This window comes from Lipophrys pholis (assembly GCF_963383615.2).
Source record: "Lipophrys pholis genome assembly, chromosome: 16".
Lineage (NCBI taxonomy): Eukaryota > Metazoa > Chordata > Actinopteri > Blenniiformes > Blenniidae > Lipophrys > Lipophrys pholis.
Genome location: NC_137634.1, coordinates 9,806,357 through 9,822,998, shown reverse-complemented (window position 1 = coordinate 9,822,998; position 16,642 = coordinate 9,806,357). Strand labels below are relative to the sequence as shown.

The following is a 16,642-nucleotide window of genomic DNA, read 5'->3' as shown; positions in this document are numbered from 1 at the left end:
TCCATGAACCAGAAGAAAAAAAACTAGAGCGTGCACAAACTGTGTCAGCGTCGGATGTAAACTTCCACTGTAGTCAGGGGGTGAAGTTCAGTTTCCCAGCCTGCAGGGGTCGCTGTGGGACAAAGATGACTTCAATAAACACTGACAGGATCACCATGGCTGAACTTTCAACCCTGAAAAGAAGGAAATTAAAATCAGGCTAAATACAATGCTCAGTATTTGTAGTCTACATCCATTCTCTTCCAGGAGAATACAGGTAGCAATAAATGCAAGGATTGATATGTGAATGGCAACATGTTTATGTATTGTACATCCATCCATCCATCCATCCATCCATCCATCCATCCATCCATCCATCCATCCATCCATGTTTAAAAGCAAGTTACACTTGACAGACAAACACAGAATATGATCCTCAACACGAATCAAATAAGTGTTATAGTTTGTATAAATGACCCATCTAATTAAAGTCTCTGCCTGTTGGTGCTATAGGTTAATGTTTTATTAAGGTTTGGTTAAATCTGACACACACACACACACACACACACACACACACACACACACACACACACACACACACACACACACACACACACACACACACACACACACACACACACACACACACACACACACACACACACACACACACACTACAACCAAGAATCCTTCCGAAAAACACATTCACACAATTCAATAACTCAAATTAACCTAACAAAAGAGTTTCTGGGTTTGGGACTAGAGATTGGGGGTGCGCAGAGAGAGAACATGCGAACTTCTCAGAGAAAGCTCCCCGCCCACAAACTAACCCAGCTGTATTTTGCTGTGAGGTAACAGTCATGCCACTTTTACTTACCTGACAGTTCTACAACGTCTAGGTATATCATATTTCACATTTCTGGTTCATGATTCCAAACTGTCTGAATGATCACTGAGAAAACTTGGAATATTGTGCTTTTTGTAGATGTATGTTGTTGGTTTATGACTGTTTAATGTAGAAAAATTACATAATCTTTGCAAACTTTTTTTTAATTATGTGAACATGAGACAAATAAGAAACTGTATAATATAATTTAGTTGTATCCTCCACCTACAAAATAAAGAAAAAAATCATCCATCAAAATTCTAATAATCTGTCATGGTAGGACTCGACATCACATTATTTACATTTACATTATTTAGAGAAATCCTATGATTGTTGTTTTGATACACTCTAGAACATTTTTGCAGACATTTCATGGCGATAAACTCTATAAACGTCTATTTCTTTCTTTTTCAAATGTATTTCAAACAGGCCATATAAAATTACTCTTTAAAGGGTGAAAAACATGTCGCAAACAACAATTCAAATGAGAGTATATATACCGTCATTTCTACAGCAGTTGAAAGATTTCTCAATCCGTGCTCAAGGACAACAAATCTGTTTTACGCACAACAAGTTGTCACGAACTGCACTGTGGACTGTTACACAGGTTCAAATCAAAATATATTTATATACGACTGTTGGTGCAGGTTGATGAATCCAACATGGTTCATTCTCCTCTGACCTCTGGCAACAAAGGCCCCGAACTGCAGCTCACATTCTCTTTTCCCAGTAGATTACCGGTAGTAGCTTCTGAAATAGTCCTAAAACCAAGCCTCAAAGTCACTTAAAGCATCTTTCTGCAACATCAGCTCGTCTTCACCGTGTCGGCATGTCTAAATACATGGAGTTGCTGCCATGTTCTTAGTGTGAGTGGCATGGGCAGTGAGTGTCTGAGGAGTTTTATCTGTTTAAAATAATAAAGGCCATTTTTTTACAAAGTGCAGATCAAAAGGTTTTAAAAATGATTACGTGAGAGAAATAGAAATAGAAATTATTATAGTAATGTGGGTATATGTAATCTTGGGAAACCTGCAGGGGGGGGGGGGGGGGGGGGTGATTGGATTTACTGGTATTTAAGAGATGGGTGTGGTGGTGAAACATGCTTCATGCTCGGATTTGTGGATCCGAGCGCACAGCGCGTGATCCGCAGCTCTTTCTCCGAATAATAATAATAAAAACAAACAGGAACAATGTGAGACTGATCGAAAGGGCCTCCTATTGTCACACCAGAGGAAAATCCTCCCCGAAAAGCTTGAGTTTTCTGTCTGTATCCCTCTATAATGTGCACTTTGCAGGTTTTAGTGATTTGTCGGCCACTCGGAGGCGGCCGTCCTGATGAAGTGTCGGAGGAGGAGGAGGAGGAGGAGGAGGAAACCACCGAGAGGAAGGAAACGAGGATCACGTCACGAAGACTCGGAGTAAAACGGGCTGAACGGTGTTTAATGGACGATCCTTGATGCGGGCCGGGGACGGAGCTGCTGGGGCCAAACCGTGTCTGCCGGACGAAGATGGTTTTGTTAAGTCGTCGGGCGTGAAAAAGCGAGACGAAGCGTTTTTGGAGAGGTAAAGGACGACAAGAGAGCGCAGCAGCGGGCGGATTTCATCCTTTTCCAGGAGGCTCCAGCAAAGCAGAGAAATGGAAATGTGTGTAGCCCTCCTCCTCCTCCTTTTGCCTGTTTACTGACGGATTCGAGCCTGGTCGTGACACACAGAACTTTGACTGGATTTCCTTCCAACGTCAACCTGAATGAGTGAAAAGGACATTTAGTAAAAAAAACGCTTCCACGGGATTTCTGTGAACATTTGCTTTCAGTTCAGGTTTTTTTTTTTTTTTTTTTTTTTTTTTTTTTCTCTTCTCTCCAACGGCAGGGGGACAAAAAAAAAAAAAACCCTCATCCAGATCGACGTGAGAATTAACAGGTAGCCACCCTTTCTCTCCGTGCCAGCAGCTGCAGCTCAGACTCGATGCTCTGCGCCTTTTTTTCACCAGGTTTCAGCACATTAATGCGGCTGCAGGAGCGCGGTGTGGGAGACGAGATGTGGCCAAGGCCTTCATGACTGTGCTGATCAATATGTGATGTAGCTCGCATTAGCGGGGCCAGCCCCCCTCTTATCATTTGGAGGTGTAAAAAAAAAAAAAAAAAAAAAAAATGCGGCAGCCGGTGGAATAAATGAAAAACCTCTCGTGTGGTGTGATCTAGATATCTGATCCGGGCTCGTCCACGCGTTTTTCTTAGCTGCGGATGTTATTTCAGGGCCTACACATGCACACAGCCGCTGCACATCCTCTGACATGAAGGTTTCCTTTCCTCCGGCAGAGACACGCAGCGGGCTGTGCGCTCCGCGCTGCGCTGCTCTGCGCTCCGCAGCGCAGCGCAGCGTTGCGCTCTCCTCCGGGCGCAGGAGAAGCCATGCCGCGGTGGTGGAGCTCCACATCCGATGTGCAGCCGAAGGGGTGGGGCCACCCACTCAAATTTCTGTCCCCTTGTCTTATAAACCGTGCACTCGGAGACTCGTGTGTGCGTGTGTTATAGTAGCAGCGTGCGGTGGCTCCGCGTGATAGGATTTATGTTTTCGGTTACTTAGAATTGTATGTGCGTACCACAATTTGTGCGTAATTAGACTCGCGCATGCGTACTACAATTTGTGCATCTTCAACATGTTTAGTGTGTGAAATCGATGACCTGTAAATGTCATGTTTCCACCTCCATCTCGGGTATTCCTCTCAGTTGGCCTGGTTTTTGCAGTGAGATTTTACTGCAGTACTGTGGTGGTGAGCAGCTGTTTTATAGGGCCTCCAGTACCCGGCCGTGCCTTTATGTGCAGAGTTTGCATGTTCTCCCTGTGTGTTGACTGATGGACTGATGAGCCACAGTGGAGAAGTGTTTAGTGCTCTCTCTCATAGGGAGAAGGTCGTGGTTCAGTACAAGCTAAGCTCTGGATGGATGGATGGATGGATGGATGGATGGATGAATGGATGGGTTTCACTACCTGCATTACTCTTGATTACTTCTGCGTTCCTGTTACTCACATTTTTGCCAAGCCAGGTTCAAACCAGTTTTGGTCCTCATCTGTCAAGAGTAGTATGAAACACAACTTTATTTTGCCTCATTAGGACTGGGAGGCTCCCTCTTGACTACATTGTGTTTTGTCAGCTATATAGTCAGCTGAGCTCAATGATGATGGTAATACAGGACTGGGCCCTGGGCGTGCTGTGAGTCGGACCCATCTGAGATTTGTTGTAAAATTTGAAAAAAAAAAAAATTCTGATAAAACAATATTTTTAACTGAAATGAATAGTCGAGTGAGAAATGCACATAGACTCTAAGATCAGATAAAATACCAGCATATAATTGTACATCGACCACCAACAGTTATGGTGCCATTCTAAAAAAGGTCTGCTGAGTGTGGATACTCAGTTCAGTATTACTGATCTTGTGGCGACCTAAGTTAAATTCAATGTAATTTAGAGTTTTTGATTTGCGGCGGTGTCGACATCGATATTTATTTATACATTGTAGATGTGCAGTTCCTCCCTCCACCATCCATCAGAACCTGGCTTGACAAATCTGAGCCTACAAGTCTAAATTGAGATTTAAAAAAATTCCAAGAGTAATGTAAAGACATTTGAAAAGAAGACCGACATTTACACGTCCTTGTAGACATTCACACATCTCAGCATGCACACACATGTTGTTGATACACGTACGTACATACAAATTCCACCAGCTGCAGCATTTTATTTATTTTTTTAATTTTTACCTCGTAGTAACAAATGTTATTACAGACACACAGTTATCATTGCACACATTGAAGTACACAACTCATTTTCTCCGCCCCATACAGCGGTGAACGTGTTATTCTTTTTTCTCATTCAGGATGACGTAGCCCCTCCTTTGCCTGCCAGGCCACAGAGAGAGTGCAGGTGGAGTCTGTGTGTAACGGGGCCTCTCTTTTCCTCTTTTTTTTTTCGAAGAACTGACACGATTTCCCCCCCCCATAAGTCCCGCTCGCTTGTCTCTGGGTTGATGCTCACAAGCGGCCGTGAACATGCACCCCGAGCATCTGGCCGGACCCATCCAGGCCTGCTCTGTGATGCGCATTCCCTCCCACCCCTCCGCTTTTCTTCTCCTCATTGGCTAAATGAGCAGCTGTGCCGGGAGAATAAGAGCCACGCTGCACCCCGTTTGGCTTCCATTATTGCTGCGTGATCCATCTGGTCGCAGGTCCCTCCAGGGAGCACCGGTCTACTGTAGCTGATTGCGCTTCCTTGCCCTGCGTACTGTACGCATGCTCGCTGTCAGGGAGCAGCCTGATTTTGAATTTCCTCACAAATGCAAACACAGGCTCGTTACCTCAGGAGAGAATTTGAATGTGTAGCTGTAGTCCTACCAGGAAATATGAACTGGAGCGTTAATGTGACCTCAGGAGGCGGCGATACATCCACAGTGTGATTTAGGAAATGTAATACTCCTTCCAACATGTTTACAAAATATTTAAAACCTCAATGCGGCTCAGATGAAGGCCAGGAGCGTCAGTGTGACGTTTGACCGACCCGTGTGTACAGCTTTAAAGGCGCTATTAAGTCAGTGTCCGCCGGCTGCTCCATAGCAGCTTAGTTATTACAGATTATTATCCTCAGTTAAACCAGCCATATTCCACAGCTATGACCAGATTACAAGGGTTTTTTTTTTTCCTCACCTCACATTCAGTCAAACCTTACAGATTAAAATTTGCGCTTTTGATTTATCATTTATCCTCACAAATCAGGGTCAAACTGTGTTTTAAGTAAATAATTTTCCATAATTGATCCATTTTTGATGAAAGCTGGATTACCGGATTATGAACCAACGATGATCTCGGCAAGGTTTCATAATAAACATCGCCAAGCGTTTTAGTACATTTCAGATGATTCTGATGTTTCAGTTAAATTTGTGCCTCAACCGACAGGTGACAGCTCGGATAAATTCAAGATGAGTGAGCTGGAGCAGCTTCGCCAGGAGGCCGAGCAGCTGAGGAACCAGATAAGGGTGAGTGGAAAGTGGTTTTTACCAACATTTCCAAACTTTAACCTCAGAAATATTCTGACATGTCGCGTCCTGGGTTCTGGCTTTCCCTCCTCTTCCTCCTTCCAGGATGCCAGGAAAGCGTGTGGAGATTCAACCCTGACACAGGTAAAATATAAAACATCATGTGACATGAAATCTGTGGGGTTTATTTTATTTATCACTGGAAACTTTTATGGTCCAACATTACAAAAAAATACAAAGCTTATAGAAAATCAATAAACCTTAAATTTAACTGTTAACCATACATGGTTACATTCAGAATCACCGATGAAGAATTTTGATAGCTGTCATATTGTTTGTTGTTCAAGTAACTTAGTAGGTAACGTTCTGTCAGTATTGCTTTTTGTTCAGGTGTTAACCTGTGGTTGTTTGCTCAGATAACTGCAGGGCTGGATCCCGTCGGTCGTATCCAGATGCGAACAAGACGCACGCTCCGCGGTCACCTGGCCAAGATCTACGCCATGCACTGGGGTTCAGACTCCAGGTAAGTCTATGTCTTCTCAGCGTGTGGGGCAGGTCCTCTCTGAGGGGATATACCACCAACGCTCCCCTGATAATGGGCAAAAACAAAGATGCATGCTGGACAGGTCACAGGTCACATGGGCGTCGGCTAAAAGTACGATATGATGTTCTTTTTCGGAGTAATTTTCCCTTCTATACAAATAGTTCATGTCAGGGATCGTTCTCTTTCTTAACTTGCAGAGAAGAAGTTGATTCAATATTTTGAATTAAATCACATTATTAACACATGAATGCATCCGGCTCCATATCAGAAATATTACACCCCGACGCTCTTTTTTTCTGGGCCGACGTGGTTTGATTTAGTTTTCTGTGTTTCGTACATGTCAGTCGACTTCTGGTGAGCGCCTCGCAGGATGGGAAGCTGATCATCTGGGACAGCTACACCACTAACAAGGTGAAGTCAGCGAGAATGAATCATCTCATCACAATCCCGACATCTGGTCTGAACCGGGACTGAAAGTGGACATTATTCTTGTCCCAGAAGTTTGACACGGCTTCTTCTGTAACATTTGCACTTTTAGAGTTTATTCTTTTAATTAAATTTACACAGATTTAAATGCCAAACACTGACCTGTTTTTAATGCTCCGTTGCTTTTAATTGACTCTGCTGTTCACTCCAAAAAAAAAAAAAAAAAAACCCTTTCCCTTCTTAGATACACGCCATCCCTCTGCGCTCCTCCTGGGTAATGACGTGTGCGTACGCCCCCTCTGGGAACTACGTGGCCTGCGGCGGCCTCGACAACATCTGCTCCATCTACTGCTTGAAGACGCGCGAGGGCAACGTCCGGGTCAGCAGGGAGCTACCTGGCCACACAGGTGAGACAACATCGCTCTCTCCGCTTTGTGCCTCGGACCGATGAGGCATTTCAGACGCGCCGGTCCGACCTCCTCCTGGGAGAGCGCTGCTCCCAAACCGCCAAACAGTGAAGATTTCATTTACGTGGTTAATTAATCGCAGGGTAACACAGTCGTAATGAGCCCGAGACATCAGCGCCGCGAGACTGCGGCAGCTCCGCTGCCGTGTCTTATTAGATCTTACACAATTAATACTTTTAGTTTGTCGAGATCAACAGTTCCTGTGTTTAGTGTCTATTCTATTCCAGAATATTTATGTTTCAAATCGAAATGAGAAATGCTTTGGGTTGAAGGATCCGGCTTTATCAAGTGCTACTTACACATCTTTCTTTTCTTTTTTTTTTTTCAAATATATACATATTGATGTTTCACACGACCTTACAGTTTGTATATAAAGGTGTGATTTTATAAATATTCTCCTGGAAAAAACAACAGTTGGAGCTGAATTGAAAAGGTTGTGATGTACAGAAACAAATCTATTTTGATAAGAGACTATAAAAAGAATCTTAAAACTTGAATTTGCATCGACACACATTGGAGATGTTTGACTTACGGTCTTTTTTTTTCTATTTATTGTGTCGCTGTGTTTTGAAATATATGTTCTAAAAACTGCAATAACAGGAATCATAGGGGGAGTCAAGTTCATGTACTTGATCCGACTCGTAATAAAAACCCTCCAGGAGAAAGTGGCACTAATCCGATTTCCTCGAGGTTTTTTTGCGTGACATGTCAGCTCCTTCCCTCCGTCTGAAATTCCTCTGGTGTCTCTCCTGCCTGCTCAGGTTACCTGTCATGTTGCCGTTTCATTGATGACAATCAAATCATCACCAGTTCAGGAGACACCACATGGTGAGTCACACAGATCAAAACACATCCGTCCCCACGGCGGATAGAATCCAGATTAACCCTCCTCCCCCTCCCCCTTCCCTCCCTTCACTCCAGTGCACTGTGGGACATCGAGACGAGTCAGCAAACCACTGTCTTCTCGGGCCACTCCGGTGACGTCATGAGCCTGTCCCTGTCGCCCGACCTGCGCACCTTCGTGTCGGGAGCGTGTGACGCGTCGGTCAAACTGTGGGACATCAGGGACAGCATGTGCCGGCAGACCTTCACAGGCCACGAGTCGGACATCAACGCCATCTGTGTGAGTGCGCTGGCCTCGGCGCCATTTTATTGATTCAAAACCACACGAGGACGTCAGGATTTGTCAAACGACATTTTCAGAATACATAACCTGTTTTAGCACACTGGCCGTATGTGTGACCAAAGGGCCTTCAGGCTGCTGGAACTTGGGAAATAATTCTCGTAAAGTCGGGATCATCTCTAAACGTAGCTTCTACATGTAGAAATACTGAAATATTGATCGAAGCTCTGTGTGTTGGGGTCTGATGACTTCTGGCTTGGAGCCTTGGAGCTCTGTTGAACTTCCCAGTTGGACCGCAGTCAGATGTCCCTCATGAATGCGTCGTAACGACAGACGCTATCGCGTTGTAGTGTGGAAAATCACATTTTCTAGTTGAACTCGAACAGTAAAGTCAAAGTCAGACACACTTACGACATCACATCATGAAGTTGCACACAAGCGATCCAGATTTAAGCTCATTGATGGTTGAAAGTAGCAGCGTCTCCCTGCCGTGTGCCGTCATGACGAGCCGCTCCAGGATTTGTGATCTCACACAACGTCTTGTCTCCAGCTTTAGAAGGGATTTGAAGTGGGAGCACGCTCCAGGATTACCTCCATCGTCTATTAGAACCACGTCTGAATAGCCTGATCGTTGGGCGACAGAAGCATCAAAACACAGTGATCATCGGTCATGACTCAGCAGTTTTTATGTTAAAATTTAACAGACTCGTGTTACTACTCTTGTTTGCATAGCCACTCTTATTGAGAGTAACATGGTGTGTGGCTGGATTTAGAAAAAAAGAACTCTTCTTACACTCTGTGTTTCTTTTCAGTTCTTTCCCAATGGCAGCGCCTTCGCCACAGGCTCTGACGACGCCACCTGCAGGCTGTTTGACCTGCGTGCAGACCAGGAGCTCAGCATCTATTGCCATGACAACATCATCTGTGGCATTACTTCTGTGGCGTTCTCGCGCTCGGGCCGCCTGCTGCTGGCCGGTTACGATGACTTCAACTGCAACATCTGGGACGCCATGAAGGGAGACAGAGCAGGTGGATGCACGCGAGTCTCAGATGATCACAAGTTTTTAAAAAAGCTGCTTATGCATCTGCCGATTTCAAGCATAACGACGGCTGAGAGCGAGGATATTCCAAGCTCGGGGGTCAACTGCATCACACTATTGATAGGTGAAAAACGTACAACTAGAAAGGATGGAGCCGTTTCAGTGAGCGAGTTATTTCTATTGGTTTTTATTGAACTGAAGCAGAAGCTGCTTTGGTGTGATTGTGCATTAGTGCACTCTATACAAGCGTTCTGCCCCCCTTTGGGGTGCATCAAGTTAAGTCTGAATCTTAAATGTGTGGGACTTGGGTTTCAATCCCTTTATGTTTTAAAGGAAAACATTTTTTTTTTTATTTATATTGAATTTTCTAAAGTCACCTCAAATACCTGAATTTGAAAACCCCCCAAAAAAACCAGAAGTTACAGATAAAATGCAAAGCTGAGTGGTGTCTCTGGCATCTAACAGAATCCAGTTATGTTTGAAGAGTTCTAACGCTCATGAGGATTTTCATCATCACAAGTTCTTCACCGTGTTATCTACGAGGAAACGGCCTTTTTTTTTTTTTCTTTTAAAGAATATAAATGAGGAACACACATACACTTTTGTAGCGCATTAATCCCAGTAGAGAATCTCTTGTGTAGTCGTTGGATTTCAGTTTTTGTTTTTGCCGAGTTTCAGGGCTGCAGGCTCAAACATTCCTCACCAACAAGCCGTCTTTTGTTTCTCCTCCTCGCTCCTGTAGGAGTCCTGGCCGGCCATGACAATCGTGTGAGCTGTCTGGGTGTGACGGATGACGGCATGGCGGTGTGCACCGGGTCCTGGGACAGCTTCCTAAAGATCTGGAACTGAGCCATGCACATGAAACACACACACACACACACACATATACACACAAACACACACACACACACACACACCCAAAAGACAGACACTGCTCCCACGGTTTGCACCCTGTATTCACACTGTATGTATGATTCAACAAACACAACGCAGCATCGCACTGTACATAATATATATGACTTCGGTATGAGTTTTTACACACACACACACACACACACACACACACACACACACACACACACACACACACACACACACACACAACAATGTGACCAAATACAGTTGAATCTCCAGCTGCTTAAAAAGAAAAACACATTAAAAATAAAGAAACAGCCCCACACATAATTACCACTGTTACCTGAAGCCTTTTAACACATCCAACATGCTCATTCACACACAAACACACACATTGTTTTTCCTAAGAGACACTGCTCCTCAAGTTAAGCCGAGGAGAGGACATTATTGGACAATTCTGTCTTTGTTTACAATGAAGTCCAAAACGCACTTCAGATTTTTTTTTTCTATTTTTTTTTCCTCCTCTACTATTTTTGTCCCAGTACCATACTTATCTCTGCTACGGTAATGTGAAGGAAGAATCATGTGAGTCCATTAACACTGAAAGAAAAAGAAAAAGAAAAAAAAAAGAAAAACCCTACACCCTCACTGACATGTGGTTCATAATGTCATGTAGTCACTGTTTTTTATAGAGACGTATCCCCACATTCAGTACATTTGTTTTAAGCCTTTATTTTGCTTTTTTTTTTTCCTTCTCTTTTGCTCTTATTTTCTTCATGTTCTCCCTGTGTGCCTCAGATACACCTATTAACAGAGAATACTGATACAGTTAAATGAACTCCGAAAGATCTGAGATTAAGAAGACGGGAAGATAAAAGCATTATAAGACACGTGTTAATAGGCAGGAGCCAGAATTCATACTTTGACTTTGTCACTGTATTAACTGGACAATACTGTGGTATAATTGTATATAATATTAATAAATAATAGCCTCTCCTGCCAGTTATTGTGGTGTCATTCTTGAAATGTGTTTCCCCTCGGTTAAGGGCTCACGGCCCGATCGTGTCCTGTTTGGGGTCCGGTAGTTTTAGTGGTGGGATCAAAAGTTCACAGGATCAAACTTCAGTTGTCACGACAGTCTTCATTTTCTGCCCTTGAGCAAAACTAAGCTTAACCACACTTGGTCTTTGTCAGCGGAGCTCTCAGCAAAAACATCTGCTAAAATATAGAAGCTGGAATAAAGTACAAAACGGAATAGTGAAGTTTGCGCTGAGATTTTTTTAAATATTAAGATTGAAGCTTTCCATGACCAAATATGAACTGGATATTGTGGTAAATGTTACTTTGTGGCTTAGTCTTTTTCATTTAGTACAGTTCAGGCGCTCAGGATAGAAAATCATACAAGTGGCCAATAGAATTTATTTTCCATAGATAAATAGGCAAAGTTGAGTCAGTGTTGTGCATACATAGTTAAATGGTATGTCATAGTAGTACTTGTTTTTTACCAATTGACTTCTTACATTTTTGTCAGACTTTGGTCAGTTTATTTTATTATTTACTCTTCAGCCATCTTGCTTTTCCTCACACACACACACACACACACACACACACACACACACACACACACACTAGTTGGTTAGCTTGCATAAAATCACATCTAAAAGTATGGTTGAAAAGAAGATGAATCGACATCCTGCAGTACTCCACCTTCATCCAGCAGGGGGTGCTGCAGCGCATCCAGGATCTCCGACAAGGCACGAGGAAGTGACGGTTCACTGCACATCTGCAAACTATAATTGAAAGAAGTCTGGACATATACAAGCGACGACATCAAAGTAAGAATGAATCCAGACGAGCGTGAGATCAAGTTATTTTATTTTTCAAACAATCTGTATTAAGACATGAAATCATTCAACACAATCTTTTGAAAGTTTAAAGTTTATCCGTCTATGAAATACAATCTGAAGTTAACCTCTCACAAGTAACAAGGACACGCGCGCACACTAAAACATTGCAAAGATGTCTTAAAAAAAAAAAAAAGAAAATTCATTTAAAAAGAATAGATATTGTAGTTCTGTCCAAACGTCCCCGAAGCTTCATTGTGCCTCACTTCCAGCTCCAGCTGCTAATCCACTCAGACAATATTGATTAGAAATAAAGTCTATAGCTCATAGTCAATCCTCCATTTATCAATATGTAAGCGTTCATAAAGGCATCAAAAGCAGGTGATAGAGTTAAAACAGAGAGAGAAACGGTTATTCCTTCCGAGTACAAACTATCTCTGTCCCGTAACGAACCAAGCCTACATTAATCCTGCCGAAGGCCACTGAGGCGTCTCTCCCAGCGGGTCGCACTGAGACGGACAGTCGGTGGGTTTGATTTGTTCAACTGCTTGTATTGCTCAGAAACAAGAAACGTCCCTCAGGACCAGGACGCACCTACAACGCATCAGTGCCTCCGTCAGAGACGGGTCCAGACCGAACCGAACCGTCCTGAAGGTGGAGGAGTTGTGAGGTTCAGCTCTTTTTGAGGCCGTTGGCACAAACGGAAGAAGCACTTTCACATTTTGAGACGCCTTCGGGGGGAAATCGACCACCGTGACTCTCTTCCTCATTCAGGCCTCAGCTCGTCATACACCTTTCTGCCACATGGAATCAAGACGACACGCTTGGTATTTGAAAGAGATTCCTTTAGTTTGTTGTTAACCCGTATCAGAGACGATGCTGAGAACTTTTTTAATCTGGTGCAAAGATCTACTTGCAATGGCTTCCTTGAAACTGGTTTAGAAAAATGAAAAAAAGCCCAGTTAGATTTGGAGACATCTAGCGGTGAATTTTCATATTGCAACAAATAGAGTTTTTAATACATCAATTGTCACCTTTGATCATCTTGAGGGCCACAAAAACGTCCATCTTCACTAAAATATGGACCTTTAAACATAATTAAATAACTATGATAAGATGGCATTTAGCTTTTTTTTCTTCTACATGCAACAGCCTAAATATTCTCTTTGCATATTGTTTCGATATAAGTACCTCTACTAGTGAGCTTTGGGTTTACATTTTATCTTTATTACCTGCATATGAAGTGAGCTTGTAAAGCACAGCCAAATGTCACATTTCACAGGAGCTGAATTCACACACCAAAGTGTAAAACTGACGGGTTCCGCCTTTATTCTGATGGGTTTGGTAATATTTAGGACTTTTGATGTATGAATTCAAGCAGAATTCTCTCTTGTATTCCTCTTTGTACTTCATACACAGAAATCTAAAGCTATCAAAAGTGGAGTTGGACTTATTCTCTAGATTTAAGGATTTCGACGCACAACTTTCTCTCTGAACAAAGCTTACGACTCCCAACAAGGACCACCAGGCTCCTGATGTCCCGCGCACGTCTGCCTTTGCGATGATCCCCGTCGTCACCTGAGAAAATTAACAGCCCGTCAACAAACCAAAGGTGATTCTCGCCAGAGGCCGAGCACAGCCACGGCTCGTCGCCCAGTGAACAAGCCGAGATTCGAATTTGTATTTAGACGCGCAACGGAAACGCGGCTGTATTGGGCGCGTACACGCAGCCATCTCAGCTGACTACTTGCTCTAACCAAACAACCACTGGGACCGCCTTCGCGGCCGACGAGCTGGACGACTGATAAAAGTGAGAGAAAAGACAAAAATAAAAATAAAAAAAGGAGGAAAAGTAATCCACCTCTCCGTTGCCTGCGATTATAGCTATGAGCTCGGCCGTAAAATGCATTGTGCTTCGATTAATAGAGTGGTACACACTTTTATATAAATACAATTCTTTCATGTAGATGTACATTCACTTTTATTTCTCAATATAGATTAATTTACATATCTTATAAAACAGGCTTCTCAGAATACGTCAAGCTACGTTTCCCCACAACAAGATTACACAATCAACATCGTTAAAGAATAAGCACTGATCTCGTCATCGCAGCATCAACCTACATTTGTCTGACACACACACACACACACCCACACACACACGCACGCACACAGACACACACTTTCATTGGACATGTGCACAATAACTAAGTTGTCTCTACAAACATGCTTCATACACATGGCTTTTCTCTATGCTGGCTCCCACTGTGAGTATATATCTTTTTACATGATACAACGGACTACTTGGACGCGTACGAACTCATTTGTTATTGCAACTATCTGATCGTCTCCTGATCGTCTCAGGTTATTGTTACAAGTGGTGCCAAGAAAGCATTTCAAGTCCTTCGAAGGGATATTCTTGATTCGACTTAAGTGCACTTAACTGGCACAAGGAAATTAAGGGAGCAGATATGGTTGTGTCCCTTCTTTATGGGATTTCAAGTAAGAGACAATAAGTGTGTGCGTGTGGGGGGGGGTGCGGGGCGATTACAACCCTTCCTCAAAACTCTCACCTTCCCGACTCCAAGGCACTGCTAAAAACTGTAAACATGGTAGATTGATACAAAATAAGGATTTGACCATAAAAAGCATGCGTGCCAAAGCTCCTGGTGGATTGTAATCGAGTACTTTGAAGTGTAGCTCATGGCACATAACAGATATTTCAGAGTACAAACAACTGTCTTCAGTACGTCAGTACTGTCTTGATTTCAATGGCTTTACATGCACGCTTGATTATCTGCTTCAGATATATTTGCGAATGTGTGAAAGTGCTTCCGATGCCCTTTTATATTTTGTTTTATAATTGTCCCATAAAAGTAACAATCTCTCTATATACTTTGATTAAATGCTCTCTGCCCTGAACATAAACTGCATCTTTTGATAGCTTTCTTTTTGACTGTAGAAAATATATCTTCTTAGTTTAAAGGGCAATCACTCAGACTCCGCCAGTGATCACTAACCGGGATTCCTTTCATATTTTCCCAAAAGTTTTTCATGCTGGCAGTCAAAAGGAAAAAGAATGGAGACGCTCTATTTTAACCATGTATTTATAAGGACATTTGTTGAGATGGAAAGGCCCCCCCCCAAAACAACAAGTCTATACCCAAGAGCATAAGTTCTGCCATATTAAATGTTCACGAGTGGCAGTTCAGTGAAGTAAAAGCTTGATCCCAGCAGTTCCCCCGATAATGCTGCCTCGTATTTCTCCCCTATTTTTTTTGAAGTGGGAGTGCAAAACAATATTTTCTTGATGCAAATGATTAAACTAAGACTTCACATGAACGAGCACCGCTCGAATGAGTCGGCCGACACGTTGGAAGTTAGAAGGAGAACACCGGTTAGTGACCTGCAGGAATCTGCAGCGATCCAGTCTCTTCTTAAATATCTGCAGATCGTCTGCTCTCACTTTGGCCTCGTTCATGCCCCCGTCGCAAAATATATCGTGGCACTAACTTTGGCAGGATGTAAAGATATAAAATATATTAAGTCTCGTGAGTTCCAGCCGTGTTCTCCGAAGTGCCTGATGTGAAGGAGACTTCTGTGGTGAAGCAGAGTCCCCACATATTAAATCTAAATCCCGCTGGCCCCCGAGACAGACACGAACTCTACTACCACACAGAGAGAGACGTTCTACCGCAATTTCCTGGACGAACGCTTCTCACAAAAAGAGCCACGCTAACAAAATATTCTAAGGACTAAAATATAATACAGCAGAGTAGCTTACTGTAAAATAAGGGTCGCACACGCCCTTCCCCCACCGATTTCTAACATCCTGCTTCGCTGACAAATCTCACACCCACTCTTCTCCACTCCAAAGTTGTCATCACGCTCCCCGACACGACCGAAGACACAAACTCCCTTCATTAAAGACTCCACAAGATTAGTGTATATTGAAATATCATGGCAATAGAATCACAGTAAAATTAAGAATACCAATAGGCTAATACCAATACAGTCACTACAGATAAATATTCAAATTTGTGGAGTTTGTAAATCCATGAAAACAAAGTTTAGATACAAGCCCGATGAGACAAAACAATGGTTTCACTTGAACGATTTAAAAAAAAAAAATTTGAAAAACAAAAAGGCTAAGCAAGAGATTAATTGTTTTTGATCACTGTAGATTTGATCCGACATTTTCATTTCAGAATAAACCAAAACGCGTTTTGCTTTTTTGAGGCTTGCTTGCTGTGATTAAGAGTTGCAATGTCAAGTGTCACTCAGGCAAAAAATAAAAAATAAAAAGAAATAGAAAAAGGAAGTCTTCTGGTATGTCTACTCTAAATGTTGAAAACTATTCAAAATAGCTACTTTGCCCTTGATGTACCTTTGTAATGATGAAGTACTAAAACCTTCTTTAAGCCTCTCTGAAACCATCAGAGCCCCTG

General features: G+C 42.8%; 1 protein-coding gene across 2 annotated transcripts; it reads left to right on the top strand.

Annotated features, from left to right (window-relative positions):
- Nucleotides 1-2,265: 2,265 nt before the first annotated feature.
- Nucleotides 2,266-11,349, top strand: gnb2 (guanine nucleotide binding protein (G protein), beta polypeptide 2). Of its 2 annotated transcripts, none has more exons than XM_080483834.1 (10): nt 2,266-2,785; nt 5,816-5,895; nt 6,001-6,039; nt 6,312-6,418; nt 6,784-6,850; nt 7,110-7,272; nt 8,094-8,160; nt 8,254-8,455; nt 9,268-9,484; nt 10,238-11,349. In XM_080483834.1, the coding sequence occupies exons 2-10, from the start codon at nt 5,839-5,841 to the stop codon at nt 10,342-10,344; spliced, it is 1,026 nt and encodes a 341-aa protein (XP_080339960.1). In that variant the 5' UTR covers nt 2,266-2,785; nt 5,816-5,838; the 3' UTR covers nt 10,345-11,349. The 2 variants fall into 2 exon arrangements, with proteins under 2 accessions (XP_080339960.1, XP_080339961.1); XM_080483835.1 differs by having other exon boundaries at nt 2,281-2,509.
- Nucleotides 11,350-16,642: the final 5,293 nt, after the last annotated feature.

Excerpts from the sequence above, each read along its gene's own strand:
- gnb2 (XM_080483834.1), top strand. The coding sequence starts at position 5,839 with ATGAGTGAGCTGGAGCAGCTTCGCCAGGAGGCCGAGCAGCTGAGGAAC. Across the intron at positions 6,851-7,109 it reads ACAGCTACACCACTAACAAG|ATACACGCCATCCCTCTGCG; the intron begins GTGAAGTCAGCG and ends TTCCCTTCTTAG. Across the intron at positions 8,161-8,253 it reads AGTTCAGGAGACACCACATG|TGCACTGTGGGACATCGAGA; the intron begins GTGAGTCACACA and ends CCTTCACTCCAG.